Source organism: Protopterus annectens, chromosome 2.part1 (genome assembly GCF_019279795.1).
Source record: "Protopterus annectens isolate FY-2018-M chromosome 2.part1, PAN1.0, whole genome shotgun sequence".
Taxonomy (NCBI): Eukaryota; Metazoa; Chordata; order Ceratodontiformes; family Protopteridae; genus Protopterus; species Protopterus annectens.
This window is the reverse complement of record NC_056729.1, coordinates 1,441,570,055-1,441,592,434: the sequence shown is the minus strand read 5'-3', so window position 1 is coordinate 1,441,592,434 and position 22,380 is coordinate 1,441,570,055. Positions and strand designations below refer to the sequence as shown.

General features: G+C 36.5%; 1 protein-coding gene across 2 annotated transcripts in view; it reads right to left on the bottom strand.

Annotated features, from left to right (window-relative positions):
* The window catches only part of GRK4 (G protein-coupled receptor kinase 4), a 1,249,698-nt gene extending 1,244,041 nt beyond the window's left edge, over nt 1-5,657 (bottom strand). For both annotated transcript variants that reach the window (XM_044062922.1, XM_044062923.1), the window contains exon 1: nt 5,449-5,657. In XM_044062922.1, coding sequence (XP_043918857.1) covers nt 5,449-5,512 — 64 coding nt within the window. In that variant the 5' untranslated portion in view covers nt 5,513-5,657. The remainder of the gene's footprint in view (nt 1-5,448) is intronic.
* Nucleotides 5,658-22,380: the final 16,723 nt, after the last annotated feature.

Sequence of the window (22,380 nt, the reverse complement as noted above, 5' to 3'; positions counted from 1 at the left end):
TAGAATAGTTATAAAAGGCTTTTTGGTTATTACTTTTAGTAAGAAATTAAGAAAAAACAAATAAACCCATTATTCAACTCACATAATAAGAATTAATTAAAAAAAAAAAAAAAAAAAAAAAGATATTAGAGTCTCCATGCCCACATCATTTAACCACATTTATAAATTCACTGGAACTTAACTGAATACACTTAAAAATCTAGACATATAAACTAATGTACATTTGAGACTCGGGTCAATATTTCTTACATTCAGAAATATATTTTATGAAAGGGCATATAGTTTTGTTCACCCAAACAACAAAGGCATACAGACCGATATAAACAGTTTAAAATAAATTTAGAACTGTACTTGGCTTTATTATACAAAAAGTCTGAAACAGTGGTACTAATAATATCCACATTTATATTTCTTTAATTAAATGAGCATCTTACATTTTAGGATGAAAATTATAAACCAACTGCATTTGTTTTGCCAAAACACGGTCTTAGTTCCTCATCCACAAATCGATGCATAAAAAAGGATCTTACTTTTATATATCTCAGTTGCTTTGGAAAATCTACCGATTTAAAATGTGTGTCTTAAATATTATGTAATATTAAAGGTTAAAGAGTAGATCTATTTAAATCATAGGTGTGTACTAGGCCAATGGCCCTGGAGCCTATACAAGCCTATTAAACAATTTCCCTCCCAAAGGTGAGAATCAAACAATGTACCTTATGCTTGTTAGTCAAACACCTTAACCATTATACCAAGCCCCAATCTTTTCAACTTAGTCTCCATATATTTACAATTTTTGATCATTCTTTATCAATAAGATGCTAATCCTGGGCACAACATTCTGTAGTCCAATTAATCACTCAGTTTATGTAACTAACTTGTCTGGCTGAATATCACATTTAACAAACAATTATTATGTAAAAAGGATTAGAAAAATTACATTTTTCACACAGGTAGTACATTTTTATTTTTAACATGACCAATAAATAATAATAAATATGGCAATCATTTTCAAAATTAAAAATAAAGTGCCAGCAATTCATATACTGCATAATTGTTACCACTATACAAGACATTTATACTATTTTACTGAGATCTTAAAAAAATATGGTACTGTTAAGCATAACTAGAACTTAAAATGCAAGTGTAGCTGGGCATAACTGTTCTACCAGAACTTACTTCATGAATGGCAGTGGCATCAAATTGTTAAAAATAAATTCTGTTAGATCAATAATTCTGGATTTATAAAATCATCTACCTGCATGACAATATTTGTACGTGCAGTTTGTATTTTAAATTGATTTTCTGCAGAAATCAGTCTTTTCCCCACTAATTAATAAAACCATATGGGGATATACTTGACCCTTATTGAAATCAGTAAATCATAGTGAAGCTTGGGTAACTAAACTACAAAAAAAAAAAAAAAAATAAAAAAAAATAAAAAAAAAATTAATAGTCACGTTCAGAGAGCCAATTACACTGCTGGAACTGCTAGCTGGATTCACTCAAAGAGAACTTTATCATTTAAATGGCCATGCACAAGTTCATTATTCAAATCCACATCAGAATCATAGCTGTATCCCTGTTATCAGTACTGTGAATAAAATATTAATGTTATGTAGCCACTAAGTGCAAAATGCAGACCATAAGTAAGATGGGATTAACAGAAATAGTCTTCAAAACAAATTTCTGTACGTGTGTCTGCATTCCATTCAAAATGTAAAATGGAATCATTACACAATGAAATATAGATTTTCTACAACTTTGGTTTGTATAATAGCTGCAATTACCATCATGAAATGATGCAGCAAGATTTAACTTTCTGTAAATTATAATTGATTTATATTTATTTCTTCTAACCATATAAAACAAAGTGGACACAAACTTTAAGATGTTAAGCACCAATTCTCTCTCTCTCAGGTTCTGTTAACAGCCTCTTGGATAAAAACACTCCAGAGAACAGCAATTCCTTTAACAAGTGGTTTCTACTTCTTTCTTGTCTGTGGCCTATTCTTCCATCCTGTCCCGTGCCCACTTCCTGTCTTATCTTGTATGGACAGACCTATGGACACTGCTTTGTTACCCTCCCACTAGACATTTCCTTCACAGGTTGCTAAACTTCAAACTCCACCTGGAGCTCCTGACACTCTAAAAATACACTTACACTAAACGGCAACATTAGGTTCATAGATTAGTACTAAGCCAACGGCCCTTGCGAGCCATTTTAAGCCTAGCCAATTATCCCTTGTGAGATTCAAACGCTGCACCTTGTGTTTGTAAGACAAACACCTTAACCATTAGGCCACCCTTCCAACCCCTAATTTTATTACAATTAAAAGCCATTTTGTACCATCAGCCACATCATTTTCATCATCAGTCTTATTTTTAGATCCACTTCTGAACATACAAGGCTTGACGTTCTGAATAGGTCACATTACTATTCCATTCAAAAATCTGTTCACATTAAAGGCTTCTTTTGTCTTGTTCAAACATTAGTTTTCTACATCCAAGTTTTTATTCTTAAATTTCTTTGTCAAGTTCTGAATGAAAATGACAACATTATAGCAGGTGTCTACAATGTCTCTTTACAGCAGCAAAATTACCTTCACAAAGTGGTCACATTTCTAATCTCACTTTTAATGCAGGAATTACAGATAAACAATTGCTAACTTTGAAAGTAATTATTTCCAAATCTTTTAACTTGGCAAGATTCTTAAGTATAGGTTTCTCATTACAGGGGCAACTCAGATGCATTTGTCTGGTTAAATGATTCAAATCACATTATATGCAAATCTAGGACTACAAACAACATTCATTACTTATATGCTCAACTTTATGAACACAAACACCATAACAGTATAGCACAAGTAAAAATAGATTTCCTTAATACTTCAGTGCTTTGTTATAAGGCAGGAGTAGCATCTCATTGTACAGAATGCCACAACTAGTTCCACCCGAGTTTGTTTGTAATATGTGGACAAGGAACATCAAACTACAATAACACATCCAAGACAACCAACCAAATAGGTAGCCGTGACAGCAAGTGTTTGCAAATCCTTCTCTTGGCCTCATTTGAAAGAGATACTCTCCTTTAGTGTGACCTACATTAATTTATGTAGTTCTTAACTAGGTAGAGAGCTGACCCATATGAACCACTTTCAGGCTCAACCAAGGTAAAAAAAAAAAAATACAAAAAAAATAGTAGGTTATAATATTTATAGGACGCCACAACAGTGTAGCATGTACCACTGTTGCCTCAGAGCTAAAGGTCCTTGATTCTTGGCTTGGAAACTATCAGCATGTTCTCCCTGTGTTCATGGATTTTTCTCTGGATGCTCTGGTTTCCTCCCACTTTCTAGAGACATGCAACAGGTGGTTTGGATACTCTAAAATGACAGTAGGTGTGTGTTCCATAATGGAACAACCATGGCAGGGCTAGCTTGGCAGTGTGAACATTGGCTCGAAAAAGTTGGGTGTCACATCAGTGACCCATGTGTCAAAATGGGGAGAGAGGTTGTAGATGGAAGCACAGACTTATAACACATGCATACAAGAATAACAAACCAGCAATGTTAAGCACAGAATACATTTATAGCATTGTTAGCAAAATACATTTTTGTAGAATACAGGGTAAGAGATTTTAAGTAATTTGATGTCTGCTACAGACTGCATGAACAAATCTGCCAGAACATACTAAATATATTTAAAAAAACTGTATAGCTAAACAAGAATCTGAATTTGTAAACATTCCTTTGAGTTAAACAAACCAGACCTCAAGAGTTTTTAATTGTTCAAGAGATCTTTAATCCCCAAATCTTTTCAATTATTTTATTTTTAACATTGAAACTATACTTCTAGTGTTGTATTTGTCTGAAATACTGCCTGTAACTCTCCTCTAAGTACTAATGATGGACAGACTGTGTCAAAGGACATGCAACACTAGTTCACCGAGACACATGGCTGGTCCTTAGACTAGTACATCTCTTGGTTAACAAGCAAACAATTAGATACAGATCTTGATGAAATATGACCCATCAAGAAAGCTTTTAAGTGGCACTTGTGCGCACACACACTTTCAATGGGTAACAGACCCAGAACTTTAGTTCCTGAATAAAAGATAAGCACACAGTGATTCTGCCATTATCTGCAGTGTTCCTTGTGCCAGATGGATATGCACAAAGTCCTTCTATTCCATGCCACATATAATGAGAGAGAGACAGACAGAGAAACTCTAATAGGTCATCACCCACTTCTATTGTTAACCAGATGTTAAACCGGTCCTTAACAGTGTAGTCTGGACAATATTTCCACATCTTTCCCTGGTGTACACTATTGGATGGATTCCCACCTCTACATATCTGGAGATTACAGCTTCAGAGCTTAAACATTTCTAAATTAACACCAAATTTGCTAACAAAGGGTATATAAACATGAACACTTGGGTATATATTTAAAATCAGACAAACAGCACGGTTTACAAAACACTTTCAATTTCTAAAAAGCCGTATAAAACTAGCCAGCAACACTTTCTCATTGAGAAACAACAAGCTACAATTAAGTCAGCTGTGATGTCTTGCTTTTGATAAGTGCAAATAAGTAAATGCACTTCAAGAACTGAAGATCAGATAACGAAAACGGAGCTAAACTGCTGCAGTTCGGGTTTCCTGCATAAACTGTATTTTCTCTACTCCTGTCACATTTGCACAACGTGCAAGCCAGCAAGAGGTACGAAGTCCATCAGTACATCCATCTGCCCTATCCTGCAAGCCTGGACCTCTAGTTCAGCAGGAATCCCACGGACAGAGCTCAGAATGCAGCACGAACTGCATCCAGCTCTCCTTTTCTGCAATAAAAAGGCCTTCAACAATTTCTTTTAGAGAATTAAGAAACATGGAATGTTACAAAAAGCAGCACTTCAGACTACGAAGTCATGCAAAGGCTGGATCCAAGGCATGGATAACGCCAAGTAAAGACACAGCACTCACAAAACAGATAAGGCTACAGAAGTGCAAGCAGCCCGACCATCAGCTCACACAGTCACACATAGTATCCTGTAGTGTGCAGGCACGCCCCGGGGAAATTGTGCTGAATCAGAGGAAGAAAAATACAGATAAAGTACCATGTCTTTATGCAAACAGCAACATTGTTTCACGGGTTTAAAACTAGTACATTTCTAAGAGAAGCCCTTCTTAACACGTTTTACTCGTAGAGTCTTGGACAGGGGTACAACACATTGCTGACAGACACATCGAAGTAGAATAAACATACATTATGGTGGTGTGTTCAGTTAAAGGGAAAAACAACCATCGACACAAGTTTTTTAAATACTTCGGGTAACGAATGAGTTAAAAACAAAGTACAAACTCTGAAGGTTTTACAACATTGATAACAATTAACACGAATTATTGATTTTTTTACTGAAAATAATAAACTGGTTTCTGTCCTTACCTCCTCTGGCTTTAAGCAGCACTGTGTTAGCTACAATATTTTCAATCTCCATCATTATGTACATTTAGCTATACATTTCCAGGGTGTCTGATGTGGCGCAGAGCGGGTTAACAATCCTTGCTGGCTCCTTGGTATTTAACCCCCACCATCCCTGGTGCACTTTTAAACATGTTAAACACCCGTAACAGCACTCGGTACCTTCCTTCCTGTTTCACTCGCTCTCCCTGGGGCAGCCCACAGGGGGAGGGCTCAAATTAATTATCACTACGGCAGAGTAAGAAAGCCCTAATCTTTCGGTTACTAACACGTTTTAAGGAGTGTGTTTCCTTTAAACAAGCCTAAAATTAAAACATCCAATGCACTTGGATGGGATGGAATGTTAATAAACTAACACACTACAAATATTCAGACGACATACCGGCATTTTCTAAAGTAATGTCTTTCGGCTTTTCCCGATTATATGAAAAAAGTGATGGAAAATAAATAAAAGGTTAATATTAATGCACGCAACATCTTCAGGTCAGAACAGACGTGAGACAATTGATCTTTAGATGTGAGCGCAACAGTGCCTGCACCTGAAGAGGACCAGCACTAACTTACCTGAAGCAGGTAATATGCCTGCGCAATGAGTAGCACAGATGAATGAACGAGGAGGGAATGGCACGGTGTTGTGGCTTTGAATAAGAATCGTAGTCTTGCCTTAAAATCGTGGAAACTAAACATGCATACTCATTTTATGTTAGGAATGGAGACTACTCTTCATAGTTGCAAGCATGTGGTCCGTAGAAGATATGTTTAATTTAAGTGCTTGCCAAAAGTGTGTGCCTTCACAGATACCAGTGCACTTCCTTGACATACTGAATAAAACGTGCCTTTGTTTTCTACGTCTGACCTTGACCTGTATTAGATTCTTTTGATGCCGCATCTCCAGCTCTGCTCTCCATTTGTCTGAAGTTACTAAATCCATTAATAAAAGCTAGCCATTTTATTGCCACCCAAAAACAAAACTATCGAGAAGCTGCCTTTCCAGATATACTGCAAGTAAATTGTCCTACTAAGTCTGACAATTTGTCAATTATAAATCTACCCTTCATGTAAAGACCAAATGGTTGTGATAGCAATAGCATTACTACTGCATAGCTCTCCACTGCCCCTGAGTTTGCAGGATGTCTCTGATTTTGCTTTATGCTGTCTGTTGTGCCCCTCATAAAATATTTTCTGGAAAATTATGATATTACAGTTACTCCACAGTGACAGACATTACAGTTTCATGCCTTTTACTCTTCAAAAATGCAAGTTGATGCAAAATATGTTGTTTTATTAAGTTTCTGACAAAATTAGTGTAATATTTTAAAATGTTCCTAATTTTGTACCTTTATTCATCATTATTTTTGGATTTGTCTCTCATTTTTGAGTCAAAAAGGTTGAGAAGTCAGGACTATTGCACTACTGCCCTGCATACCTCTCAAGTCCAACCTTTTAAAGCAAGAAATCTAGATAAAGCCATAAATAATGAGGGAATGAGGGTCCAAAATAGGGACAATGTTTAAATATTGCTCTTACAAACTTAGAAAGTTGATAAAACAACAGATTTTGCATTACCATGAATTTTCTGAAGGGTATGCAGCCTGAACCTCAAATGTCTGTCATTATTTTCTGACTTCAGTACTTAATGATTTGCCAGTAAACCACAATTTTATGAGAAACAGACCAAAGATATGAGACAAAATGCTGGAGATTCTGTGAATCTGGACAGTTGAGACATATGCTGCACTGCTAGCTATCTGTACTGTGATGTCATGGCAGTAGTAATGTAAACACTGTTTTCTATTTGGTTCATCAACATTGTAGTGAGTTGTCTGTAATAACTCTTCTTCATTGTAAGTGTGATCTACATAAGCAATAATACCTGACTGGTACTTGACCATTCAAAGCTGTAATGATGCCTAACTCCATAGCTGGAAGGCCTAGCTTCTGGAAGGTCTGGTATTTCTCAGTACTGCCTGGCCTAGAAAGTATTACTATGCTTAGAAAACTGGAAGTAAAAGAGAATATCCGATTCTGAATTGTTAATGAAAGTCTAAATTTTTGTGGATTTTGCATTCAATACACTGCATGGTGATGAGTCTGCAAAAAGAAACATTTATTATTTACTTACTTATTTATTGTTAATTAACTGGTTTAGAACACTCAAAGAACAATAAACACGAAAGAAATGAACTGGATGCCAGAGAAATAAATACAAATTTATTGAGCGCTTTCGTCACAATTACGTATGACCTCTTCAGAATGACAGCCTGCATTTAATTGCTGGAACCTGTGTTCTGAGAGACTGCTTTCCAATCTATCTGCAAATATACAGAGCCGAGTATATTTTTTTGGTTTTAGAGTTTAATTGTTGCTTAGATCTCTGTTGAAACTGTTGTCTTCCTGTTCTGAGAGACTGCTTTCCAATCTATCTGCAAATATACAGAGCTGAGTATATTTTTTTGGTTTTAGAGTTTGTACTGTTAGTAGGGTTTCCACCTTTTCAAATGGCCAAAGTGGGACATTTTTGGGACACACATCAGATTTTATAGGCTGACACATAACCACGGTCAGTACAAAGGATAAAACTTTACTTTTTTGCCTAAATAAAAGCTTATTCTTGTAGCAGTTTAGTTGCTTATTGTTTCTTGTAACATTACGTATTTTACATACAGAAATAACTATTTTATGCAACTATTACATAAAATATGGGACATAATTATGTCCTACAATCTCAGGACATTTGCCATTTTTAATATTTTTGGTCAGGACACAACTGCCCAAAGAGGTTCTGTCCCTCACAAAGTGGGATAGGTGGTAACCCTAACTGTTAGTTGTTGCTTAGATCTCTGTTGAAAATGTTTTGTCCCAGTCACCCTCCCTATTTTTGGCTTGTAGTTTAAATTTGGTGGCTTTTGCAGTTGCCCGCCCCACTGTAGATTTGATCTGGGACACTCCCCCCAGTCCCATCTCTTTACCACATTCTACCTAATAAACTCTTTCTGCACTTGCTTTTAGTCCTTTTTAATTTAATTGCATTTTTTAAACTGTGTTTGGTCTAATATTGCTAGATACTCAAGTGTGCTAGCTTGCACTGCATGTTAATTGTTTTTACTACTGTTTTTGCTACTTTTCTGTAAAAAAAAATAATAAACTGTAAGCCTGTTTCCTACCTTTCCTGTAACTAGTGTTCCAGATACAGATTTGCTGTATCCAGGACTGTATGTAAGTTTCTGAGCCCCCCAAGACTTTCTGTGTTGGAGGGAAGCCTTCTAGCTTATCAGTGGGAGTGGTAAGCACTAGGTAACCTGTCTACCACATAAGGAGTGGTTTTGGTCCAGAAATTGCAGTTATTGGCCGTTTGGGCAATCTCTTCCATCTCTCTCAACTTTCTGATTTGAAAGCCTGCATTCACACCTGTTTCTGTCCTGTAACTCATCTAGTGCAGATACAGATTCTTAGATCCCACCCACTTTGGGTTTGTGAAATGCAGATCATGCCTTCTGAACCTGATCGACTTCTTTGAGGCAGTCACTAAAGCCGTAGATGAGAGTAAGGTGGTTCACACAGCCTATCTTGACCTCGCCAAAGCTTTCAACACCATCCCCCATTCTGGAATTATAGCTAAACTCACTAAACAAGGTATAAATCCCTACGTCACAAGATGGGTTGCCAACTGGCTCACTGACAGAACCCACACTGTAAAAGTTGCAGACTCCAAATCTGACCTCAAAGCAGTGACAAGTGGAGTACCACAGGGTTCCGTCCTGGGAATTCTCCTGTTTGGTATCTACTTCTCTGAAATACAGGCTAACACAGAAGGCCTCTAGCTAACGAAGTTCGCAGATGACTGCAAACTAGGAGCCATAGTCAAGTCCCCAAATGATGTGGACATCCTACAGAAGGGCCTCGCTGAGACAGATGCCTGGTGTCAGAGCCATGGCCTCAAACTCAATGCCAAAAAGTGCAGTGTCATCCCCTTTGGTAAAAACTCTGCACACATGAACTACCATATAGGCAGCAATCTACTTAATACCGAATGTGTGATGAGAACTTGGGACCCAGGTGGACAGTAGTCTCTCCTTTGATAGTCACATCACCACAGTAGTCAGGAAGTCCTTCTACGTGGCACACCTCATCATAAAAGGGTTCTCATCCAGGAAAAAAAAGATCATTGTTCCCCTCTACTCGACACTTATTAGACCCATTATAGAGTACAATGCCCCTTTTGGAATGTACCTCACAAGACGTGCAGCAGCTGGAAAGGCCACAGAAGTACCTCACAAAGAGGATTACTGGCCTCAAACAAATGCCCTACACTGACCGCCTCAAAAAGCTCCAGCTTTACTACGTAGCATATCGCCTACTCCGAGGTGATCTCTGCCTAACATATAAAGCTATGTCAAACCCAGAGCTGTTGGACATGCTACACCTAAAGAAATCCCAATCCCTTCGAGCTACATGCTCTAGGGACCTAAACCTTGTCACCACAATAAACAGGACATGCTGAAGGGATAGATTCCTGTCCCAGAGACTTCCCATACTCTGGAACAGGCTACCCATCTATGTCAAGCAAAGTTCTTCATTAGCACTCTTCAAGAAAAATCTTGATGAGTGAATGGGAAATAGGAAATACACCCCTGGGATCACTTCTGTGTCTCTGCTCGACAGTGGCACAGGAAAATAATTTTCTTGGGTGGGGTAAGCCAGGGAACCTTGTTGGCAAGGTTACGTAGGCCCTTGGGCCGATAGCCTAGTACCTACCTATGAACCTATGAAAATCACACTCCCACACTTCATTTTATATTAAAGTCAATTAACAAATTACCATACATAATTAATGTACATATGTAATTTTAAAGATACAGGCTCCCTTGGGGTTGTATTCAAAAGAAAACAATATAAAAATGTAAAAATATGTGAAAACAGCTGTTAATAAAGCCAACTCATAAAATAAGTTGCAAAACACATCAGTAAAGAAGTATTTCCTAAAAATGCAAGAGATAATGAAATACAAAATAAATAACTGCAAACAATAAAACAATATATGTAATAATATTTATAAAAATTGGCAATAATAGTAGCAACATTGTCCCCATTAAAAAAGAAAGTCAGCTTTTAGTTTTAAAAAACTACTGAGAGAAACCATGTCATTGAGTCCTGGACTTGTAGTGGCATTTACCCTCAATTGCCATAATAATTCTTTAAATTCTAATAACCAATGAATGGGGCCACCTCTCTCATCCCCTAGTACCACTACAAGTCCAGTTTAGGAAATACTTCTTTATCGATGTGTTTTGCAACTAATTTTATGAGTTGGCTTTATTAACAGCTGTTTTCACATATTTTTACATTTTTATATTGTTTTCTTTTGAATACAACAACAAGGGAGCCTGTATCTTTAAAATTACATATGTAAATTAATTATGTATGGTAATTTGTTAATTGATTTTAATATAAAATGAAGTGTGGGAGTGTGATTTTCATTCTGAAGAAGTCATGCGTAATTGTGACGAAAGCGCTCAATAAATTCGTATTTATTTCTCTGGCATCCAGTTTGTTTATTTCATGTTTACTGTTCTTTGGTTGTTCATCTGTTTGCTTTGGTATGGTTTAGAACATTGATTCAGGTGGAATATTTTCAGGCTCAGCACAGGGAAAAGTGGAGTACAAAATAATCGCAGACAAGTAAGTAGTTAACCGTACATATGAAGAGTATAAACACATATAGTGCATAGAGTGTCACATTGCACTCTGAAATCGGGGAAAAGATAAAACTTGTTAAGTGCAGACATTTCCAGAGTGAAACGTGGTTTTAACAGTGCTTAGGGGTGCTGCTGTTAAGATCATGTCTCATAATTCCTCTCAGCTCTCCAGATTTTTGCAGAATGTTCAGATTTCTGCCTCCTATTTTTGATCTGACCCTTGTAAAATGTATGGTTTTCTGGCAAATCACTAAGGATTGGCATCACTAAATAATTTCAGGCATTTGAGTTTCAGACCTCATATTCTTCAAAAAATAATTTTATTTATTTATTTATTTATTTTATATTTGTTGACTGGGCTAGTCTAGCTGGATATATGCCCATTTTCAGTAGAGGCCTGGGGAGAAAAGCTCCAAGTATTAATACATAGTTTAATAAAAAGTGATCATAAAAGTAATTACAGCTAAAATAGTAACAAGGAAGTCAAGTAAAAAAAAGTTTTTTTTTTTTTTTTTTTTTTTTGAGGAAATTGGGAGATTAATAACACAATAGTTTTACACATAAGTGAGATATAAGATCCTACATATTATGTCATGGGCAAAGCATAGTACTTTTTATAAAGTAACATAATTAGAAAGCATAATGAATAGACTGAGGATAAAGTAAGAAAGGAAGAGAAGGAAAATTGGGAAAGGTATCTGAGTTAGTATAGGATGAGTTTATGGATTTAATTATCTTCCTAGGGCTAAATAAAAGAGTTACTTTATGAAAGAGAGGCGGAATTTACACCTATGAAAGAGTGGAGAAACACTCAGAGATAAATAGTCAGTGGGCTAGTTCACTATCTTAATGTATAGTTGAGGAGCTAGGAGACCTCAACTGGGTTATTGGGTAAAGAGGGAGAGAGGGGAGGGTAGGGAGACAAGAAAAGGAAGAGCAAGGCTAGTCTGGGTTAGTGCAGGGGCATGTCCATTTTTTATTGAGATACATTTTGAGATTCTTCTTGAAAATAGGAAGAGAAGTAAGAGATGAGATATCAGAGGGTAATTTGTTCCATAGTTTTGTTAAATGTTAACATAAACCTGTTGTTCTAGCAACTTTTTAAGTTTATAACAGCATTATTTAAAATCTGTCCCTATTTTGAAGCCTTTGCCACCCTCCCCCCATTTTATTACTGGGTGTCAGTGATCGTAACCCTTATTATGTGCTCTTGACATGGAAGCCAAATTTCACCTCTTGAGCTTCCCTCTCAAGGTAAATTTTTTTGGTATTCATGTATCAAACGCCTAATAAGTTGGTTATGATTGGCAGCTTGATTGTAATCCTCTATATGCAACATGCAAAAACATTCTAACAAAACAGTAGAATTCTGTCTAATGTAGGAGTGCATCTAATACAGTAATACAGTATCCAGCATGCAGAACATTCTAACAGCATGGTAGAAGTCTGTATATCGTAGTACAAATCTATCTAATATTGAGCTATATACAGTTCTATATTCAGAGTTATTGTAGGTTAATTTGGGTAATAACAGTGGCAGAGTAAGATGATAAGGTCAATAGTGGAGGAAAGGTGGAATTCTATGTGCAGTGCAATACAGATTACTGTTGCATACTCTTGGGAGCATACAGTGTTGGTGATATAGGAGGACAGTATTTAGTCCTTACACTAGAGCCTTCCCTTTCCTTCTCCTCTCAGACCGACAACATCATTAATAAAGTTTTCTTTCAATTAAAACTGTGCTATTGAATCTCAGCTACTCTCTCCATTTGTCATTGCCAAAAATATTCTGCTTTCTAAACTGGAATACAGGTTACCATTAGTAGTCTTTCACTGCACCTAGAACGAAGAGTACAGATTGTAGAAAAGCAAATTCGTAGATTTGCCCTACTTGTCGCTGCTCATTTTCACCACTGCAATCTTTCAAAGGGCATTCAGTGATATTCTGCCTTTACACAATGGTTGCAGTCGAACACAGAGCTGCAGTTTTACTCACTAACTCAGAATCTCTCCTTGCCAATTAACTCACTTCCTGTATTCCTGTAACTTTTAAAAGGTATGCTCCTTTTATCAGAAATAAGATGTCCCTGTTTTAGTATACAGCTATACATAGAGTCCATAAAATTGCCATTAATCTATCTCTAGTGAGTTATGGGAATGAGATATAGCCCTGATGGGACTGCTGCATATCCGCAAGTCAAGCTCCACTCGAGTAACCCGCACGCGAGACCTCAACCTAGTCTGTGACATCAATAGGACTTGTTGGCAGGACAGATTTGTGTCCCAGAGACTCCCCCTTTTGTGGAATAGACTCCCTCTCCACATAAAGCAGAGTACCTCATTAAACCTCTTTAAGCGCAACCTGGATAACTGTATGGGGAACAGAAATTACACCCCCTGGGATTCCACCTATGCCCACGCTGGACAGTAGCATAGGGTGCTGACTTGTTGAAACATGGGCTAAATTCTTGGCTAAGCTTGTAATGGCCTCAGGGCTGATAGCCTAGTAACTCTGATCCTAAAACAAAAAAAAATTACCTTCATTTAATAATGGATACAAGCAGTCCAGATATCAGAATGTTTTTGATGAGTCTATCAGAGCAGGTGTAGCAGTAAGTGTCATGTTTCATTCCAATACCACTGTTTTTAGTGGAAGGTAGCATCTGAGTAAAAGGCTTAATGGTAGATCCCACAAGACATCCTTTATCTGCAGATATTTGTATAGCAAAACAGTGATTCACTGGCACTTTCACCTGCTCTCTGACAGTTCTTTTATTGGAAGCAGCATTCTGACTCTCAGTCAGTTATTTACACTTGCTCTGAATGTCGTTTATTAAAAAATATGTTCATCCACCGAGGCTATCCTGAGAATCTGATTAATGAACTTATAGAAGAAGTGGGGTCCAAACGGAATAGGCAGTTATTTAAACCTTTATTAAATATTAATTCTACGAATGTAGAAGTGGTACAGCATAGTAGTGCAGTTAATGTTTCAATAGATGACATTAATACACCATGTGACCCTACGAGTCATGTTCCATCATTTATCACTACTTTCAGTATTAATAGTAAGTCTCGTTATGAAATTTTATGTAAAAATTGGGCTATCTTTAAAAGTGATTTCAGTATTTTCAATAAAGTTGGCGACAGACCAGTGGTCACATATAGAAGGGCAAAAAATTTAAAGTCCCTTCTCGAGCAACGCCAACGCACATACCCAAAAACACCGGGTATGTTCAAGTGTCAGTCTTGTAACTACTGCCAATATGTTAGTGAATCTAATAGATTCATTATTCACAACCATCAATACTTTTTGAAATGTCGAGTGAATTGCAATTCTAAAATGATAGTTTATCTAGCACAATGCCAGAATTGTTCATCGTTCTACATAGAGAAAACGGAGAGACGTCTCCGTGACCGTTTGTATGAACATATTTATGCAATTCGGAAGAATAAACTCGACAATGCTCTGGCTAAGCATGTCAGTCTCAACCCAGACCACAAATTTAAATTTATGATAATAGATCAGATTCACGAAGATCCTAGGGGAGGCCCTACTCCATTAAAACTGGAAGAATTAGAACTTATGTGGCAAGTTAGATTAAATGCATATAATACCCCTGGATGTAATGAATGCTGTTCTATTGTCAGTGTTTTAAAACTTAAAAGTTTATCAAGATAGATGTGTATATATATATATATATATATATATATATATATATATATATATACATATATACTTTTTACACTTTTTATATTTTTATTTTTTTGTAGTATACATTAGTTGACATATATATCTATCCTCAGTAGGTTATTTAATCAACATGTTGGACGGTTATATTTTTATTTTATTTCATTTTGCAACAGTTGAAGGTGGTTTTAAGTGCAAACATGTATTAAGAGCATTTAGGCAGTTTTGTTTTATATGCCTTTAAATGCTTTATTACCTCGGTGCAGTTTTTAATTGCTTAATTGATGTAGTGCTTGTGTGAGCAGCTCACCTAATTGGTATATATACTTGTGATTTGTTTAATCAATTTGTCTGAAGAAGTTTGAGCACAGTCTCAAACAAAAAGCGCTTCACATTTTATCTGTATTAAAGAAGACTAACTTTCATCTATTGGTGTTTGCTGCCTCGCTTCCCTCTACCTGTTTTCGTGGATTTTTAGCATTCTGACTCTCAGTCAGTTATTTACACTTGCTCTGAAATTCTCAATAAATGTTTCCTTTTGGATCCATTTGCTGTCTTCCCTGTAAATGATCTGTCGCTTACATTCTGCTTTCTAATACTAGTAAAGCACAGATGTGTAAGTTGAATTTACCATAACAGTAGATGTGCGAATGATCACTGCTGCAGTAGCCTTAGCTATATGGGTTATATCCTGCAAACCATATAACAACTGTTCATTCCCAAAGCTTCAGAGCATCTTCCATGTGCCCAAATTATAAAGCAGCTTGAGTTGAGCTGACTAAAAGACAAGTTTTGACACAAAACCATTCAGATGTCTGCACCCTGGCATAAAAAGCACACCAAAAACAAGGGGATGGAGGGAAGGATCAGCTATTGCAGCAGTGATAATTCAATTATCTACTGTTATGGTAAGTTCAACTTGCATAGCTATACTATATTCATTATTGTGATCACTGCTGCACTAGCCTTGGCTATATGGGTAGATTAACACAGCTAATTTCATTTGGCAAGTGAAAGAAGAGTCCAGAAGTGCCTGGAGAATGGTCCTAGCAAAGCTTTAGAAGGATTCAAGCTTATAGTGCTTTGTAATAGTATGTACAGAGGACCAAGTAGCATCTAATAGAATATTTCTAAAATCCAACCCTTTAAAAAGTCCATAGATGAGTGCCAAGACCCTGGTATAGTGGGCCTTGACCATGCCTGGAATAGATTTGTAATGGTGAGTATAGCAAAAAATAATAGTCTATGACAACCATTAGGAAATAGTCTGTTTTGACACAAGTTGTCCCTTCTTCTTACCTTGACAAGAAATAAACAACTAATCTGAAGATCTGAAAAATTTAGATAGCACCTGTTTAGGTTCAGGAATGAAAACAGGGAGATGATAGTTTGGTTTAAAGTAAACTTGGATACCACTTTATGCATAAAGGAAGGATTAGTTCTCAAAAAGAAAGGTTACTGTGGAAAATGAGATAGGGTTGACTCACCATAAGAGTTTGCAACGCAGACACCCTTCTTTCAGAGGTCAGTGCAATCAGTAAAACTGTTTTCCATGTTAGGAACCTCAAGTCAACCAAATTAGTTGCTTTTCTAACACAAAACTAAGATTCCAAGAAAGGCTACCAGTTTACTTGGAGACATATTATGCAAAACCTCTTTCAAAAACATTTTGAGATGAGACTGACATAAAAGAGAATGATCCATGGGCAGACATGCTGGAATGGCCAATAAATGAACTTTGATAGAGGAGAAAGATGAAAGGCCATATGATACTAACACACAAATATTGTAAAGCCACTTGCAGTATAATATCTCTAACCCTACAAAATTAAACTCTATGAACTTTATCCTTAACAATTTTAAGAAATTTATTAATGTTAATGTTGATATTAAAATTTGGTATGAACTATTAATAGAATCACAAAGACCTTTTTTGACAAGATGCACAACAATACATTTACTTCATGGGAAGCCAATAATTTCATTTGTTGGCAAGACTGTATTAAAGATAATAAAGTATTAGATACCCAACACCTTATGAAAGACTTTGACTTGTCATCTCAAGATTGATTACTTTTACAAAGCATACTTGCTTACTCTCAGGATCTCTGTAAAATAATTAGTAATTCCTCCTTTAAAGTTAAACCTGAATTAATAAAACATTTATATGACATCTTGTATAATGATTCCAACATAGATATCATTACTTCAAAATTTTATAAAATGTTAATAAACTTGAAAACAAAACTACATCATAAATACTGGTATCATATTACTATGGGACATTTTCCTTTTCTATCTCAAGAAAATAAATCCAACATCTTATCAGTCAAATTCACATTTTGTGTCTTTCGGCTTTTCCCGGTTAGGGGTCGCCACAGTGGAACTCCGGTCTGCTAATGCTTTGCAGTCGATTTTTACATACCGGCTTGCCAGGCCTGATGCACAACCTTCAACGAAGGTACGCCCATTCACGCATGTCTCCACGCAGAAGACGCTCTAGCTGAGAATCGAACCAGACAGCGTCTTACTGTGAGGCATCAACGCTACCTGGAGTATATTTACTTGGAAATTTCTACACAGAGCTCTTCTAGCACCAGATAAGGTAGCTAAATTTAACAATTCTAAAAATATTTCTTGTTGGAGGTGTTCACAGACCTGTAAATTTGACTGGTTCCATTTTTTTTATGATTGCCATAAGCTAAAACAATTTTGGAATGGCACATATCATTTTAAAAGCTCTGTTTTCTGACTTATTCTTACTAACTAAAGCCTTAGTTTGATTTCATGTTAATGATGGTTATCTTTTGAATAGAGATAATTTGTTTTTACTGTAGTCACTTCTTGCAGTTGCTAGAAAATGTATTACCAGAAAATTAAATTCCATTGCTTCTACACTTCTTGAAGACTTCTTATCCTTATTGGAAGGAACAGCACATAAGGAAACCAAGGTCAAATAATTCAGGATTTACCCCAAACCTTTTCAATCCTTGCAAGAAAGGGATATCTCTCATCGAAACTCTAGTAATGGACTCTGAATTTGTAATATTATTTGTTTGTTTACTTAGTTAGAAATGTATTATCTAATGTTTTCATTTTTTCTTTATTTTTTGTATACTCGGCCAATGTACATATTGTATATAGTTAAATCTGTGCAATTTTGATTATCAGTCTATGTTATAAAATGTTTTATCTTATAATGTGTTAAAAGAAAATAAAAATTATTTGAGTAAAAAAAATATTGTAAAACCAAAGAACAACTAGCCCTGAATGGCTGCTGATTATGTTGTTGGCACCAATTAGAAAATCTTTTCCATTTACTAATATATGATTTGCTAGTGGCAGGGTTTCTTGCCTCCATTAGTACCTGCTGCACATCCTTAGTAAACAGGTGCATAAAAAAAGATTAGGACCCTATCATCCAGGCAGTAAATTGAAGATAATTTATGTCAAAGTGTATCAAACACTTCTGTTTGTGTGTGAGTTGATTCAGTCTGTGAAGAAGTTTTTAATAATTGCCCCTGACCATTTCCTAAAGAAGGGAGAACCACGACTGCATGGACCAGAAGGGAGCAACCACAATTATTTTGCAGGATTCCTTCAAAATTTTCAAAAGTGCTCTGGATATTAGTGGAAAGGGTGGAAAAGCAGATAGGAGCATTTCTGTCCAAAAAAAAAGAAAGAAAGATAGAAAGAAAAGGCATCTGTCTTCCAGATCTTCTTGCATAGAGTCATGAAAAAGAATCTTGCAGTTGATTGTTCAAAGAGGAGGCAAAGAAGGATACTTGAGGAATTCACCACAGACAGATCAAATCTTCGAAGACTCCCTAATCTAGTTTCCATTTGTGAGGGTTTACCCTGGTCCTGTTCAGCTTATCTGCCGCACAGTTGTGCTCTGACAGAATATAGGATGCTTGTAAAGTGAGACTGTGCTGTGAAACTATATCCTAAGCTAACATGGCTTGTCTGCAAAGCAGGTATGACCTGGTTCCCCCTTGCCTGTTGATGCACCACATGACTATGGCATTGGTCCTTGGTAACCCACACCCCTTGTACTTTTATCCCTCCTGAAACTGCTCCCCAAGCAAAGTCTTGTGTGTCTGTGGTGACTGACTGAAGCAGGGAAGCAAAAGGAGAGATGTGGATTCAAAGATATCAAGGATCTGTTTTCTGACAAATCGTAGCACTAGAATTTAAAAAGATAAAGGGTGTTGATGTTGGGATGAAACAGATTTCAGAACCACTGTATCTTTCTCATGTGGAGTCTTGCCAGGAGAATCAAGAGAATCATGAGTGCCATGAGACCCAAAATCCTGAGGTATTCCATCACAGTCACTGAAGTCTTGGTGGAAAACCTTAGAAACAGATCTAATTAAAAGATCTATTTTTTTTCCTGTGGAACAAAATCTCTTTTAACTAAGATGTCTAGTTGAAATCCAAGGAACACAATACCGTGTAAGGGAGTCAAGAAAGACTTTTGAATGTTCTCTTGGAATGTGAAAGGGATTTCTCACCCAAGAGACAGATTCCTGACACTTTGAAAAAGACTCTGCAAAGATAAACAAGTCATCTAAATATGGAAAAATGTGGACACCCTGTAGCCTGCATAAACTATAACCGATAACTGGAGCTACACACTTTGTGAACACTCTTGGTGCAGTTAAGAGTCCAAAAGGGTAAGACAAAGGACAGATGATGTGATCCAGACACACAAAACCTTAAGAAATATCTTAAGTCTGGATGAATATGGATGTGATGAAGAACAACTGAAAACAAGAGTCTGATTTGGGGGGAAGAGGAATGACCACCTGGAAAGGAGGAATTTCCTTCCACTGCCATGTATAAAATTGATGAATGATTTTCAGTACCCATTTGTTTAAAACAATCTGTTTCCAAAGAGAAAAATGGAGACTCAAACTTTCTGGAAGAAAAAAATGAGCCAAGGTGGGTGGGAAGCGCAAGGTTTCTTGAATAGCCATTCAGCCTCATCAGACTGAGGTTTGAGACTTCTCTTTGGACCCCACTTGCCATTTCTTCTTAAATGTCTGTTTACATGAGTGTTCCTAAGACTATTTAATTTTTTTACCAAAATAGGATAAGGAGATAGCAAAAGCCCTTGGACAATTTGAAAAAGGAGGGCTGAAAATTCTTGGAGATTCCCTGGATCAGCTTGCCCCTTTGATCACCTCTGTAGCAGAGGGGCCACACACTAAATCTCTATCCAAGGAAGAATTTAAAATCTCATTCTTAACATCATAACCTTCCTTAAAACAGTATGAGTGACCATAGCCCTGGAAGACACACTGCAAACAATGAGTACTGACTTGTACAATAGAAGAAACCAAGTTATTTAAAACAGAGTTTTCCTCATAAGAAGAAATGGCAGATAAGACATTCCTCATATCGTCACAATTTGTCAGAACAAAACTTTAACATATGCACCAGACAAATCAAACTTTTGAAAATCAAAGTTGTAGAAGTATACGCATTTTTCCAATAGCTATCAAAACATTTCCAATCTTTATTAGAAAGAGTAGGATTGGAATTAACTAAGTGCTTAGCAGCAGTCGGATCAACTAAAGCTATAGCTGCCAGGTCATGGTTGTGAATGGTGTATAGAATTTAAAAGATTGGGGAACTTTATACATCCTATCTGCCCTTTTAGGGGCAACTGGCTGACTATATCAGGAACATTGCAGGCAGTAAGACACACATCCTCTAAAGCAGACAGAATAGGAGGAATGGCTGTGGGTTCTGGAAAATCCTTCTGTAACAACTAATAACATTTTGTGAGGGACTAAGAAACCTTAGTGTTCTCCCATTGAAAACACTGAAAGCTTCCCTGTTCCCTCTCACAGAAGAGACAGGAGTGGTTCTCCCTTCTCTACTGAGGGGACTTCAACAGCTGCAAAGGATATGGTTAACCCATGGTCCATAGTGACTGTAAGTACTATACTAGAGGAATCTGGGGTGAAAGATGAGTGATCTGAGGTACAATAAATGGTTACAACAGTCCATAACTTCTTTACAAAGTTTGCTGAAATGTCTCTTTAAAGTCTCTTTTTAAACTTCATTTTAAAATTTCACATGTATATTCTTTTTTGTTTCTCTGTGAAATTTTTTAAAAATGTAAGAATTCCATGGATTACAACTCTTCTTCTTCTTGTACACCTCCAAAAAACTTTCCGGGACAGAACCAGTCTCAAAAATAATGTCACAAAATGTCTCTTTATGAATAAGAATAAAAGCTCTTACCTCCTCAACCTTCACTCCCAATGGTACCATTAAATTATCCCAAATGTCCATTCATTTTTCTTTTTTTTTTTCTGAATTTTCACCATAAATTTCATTTTATTGTTAACATTTCCTTTCTTCTGCTCATCTGCCACCACTTTCTCTGCAGTTTCCTTAACAGTCAAGGCATATGATTTATTTGTCGGGCAATCTTCTTTCAAAATAGCTTCCAATTCCTCCAATTAAATTTTGTCCATCATTTAGCCCCACTTGAAACATCTTTTCCACTCCCCATCTCACTCTGCAACAACAATTTACACAAAATATCATTCCATAACCATTCCGATTGGAGGGTTATAACAACACATCCATCATTGTTTTGAACATTTGTTTCCAATGAAATAATCAAATTCTGCTGAAACAGCTACTCATAATCTTGTAGAGCTTCATATGCTGTCACATCATTCAACACTGTGCTATCCACCATTTTGGATCCCCTTGACTACTGTTCTCCCAGTCACCACTGCACTGGGAATGGAACAAACACTCTCCTAATGAGTGGGGGAAGTTTCGTAATACCCTGGTTAAATTTCCCTTAGTAGTATAAATACTACCAGAAATCTCCCCTGAAAAGAGGCAACTAGCCTAGTGGGACTAACTGAGTTAAACAAGAGAAATAAAATGAATAAATTACAATTACTGAATAATTATAGACATTTGAAATTCCAACATAATAGCCTCCAGGAAAGCATGTCAATGCAAAGCTTATTATTCTAGCAACTTTCTAAATATATAAAAGCAATATCTCCCTGATTTTGGTCCTTTGTCCCTCATTATATTTTGGATTTCACCTTGAACTAAGATGTTGAGAGGTCTTTGGTTACAGTGGATTGCTTACTATATTCTGATAGTAGTGAGCTGAGAAGATAAATTCATGGATGACAGTTATTTATGCATGTATTTATTCAGCTGAGCACAATCAAATATCTAAGGCCCATGGTCACGGTTATACAAATGGCTTTAACTGAGATTCACACATGTTTCTGTGCATATGTGTGTAGGGTGGGTGTAGATACTCTCAACCCTCCATAATTGTCATAATGCCTCTGATTTTTTTTTGCCTCAAAGTTTGACCTGCTTCTTGTAAAGTTTGTATTTTTTTCTGGCAAATCAGTGAAGACTCCAATCACTAAAATAATGATGACACACTTGAGTTCAGATGTAATAACCTTCAAAAAAGCCTGCTAATGCGAAGCATCCTTGTTATTATAGCAA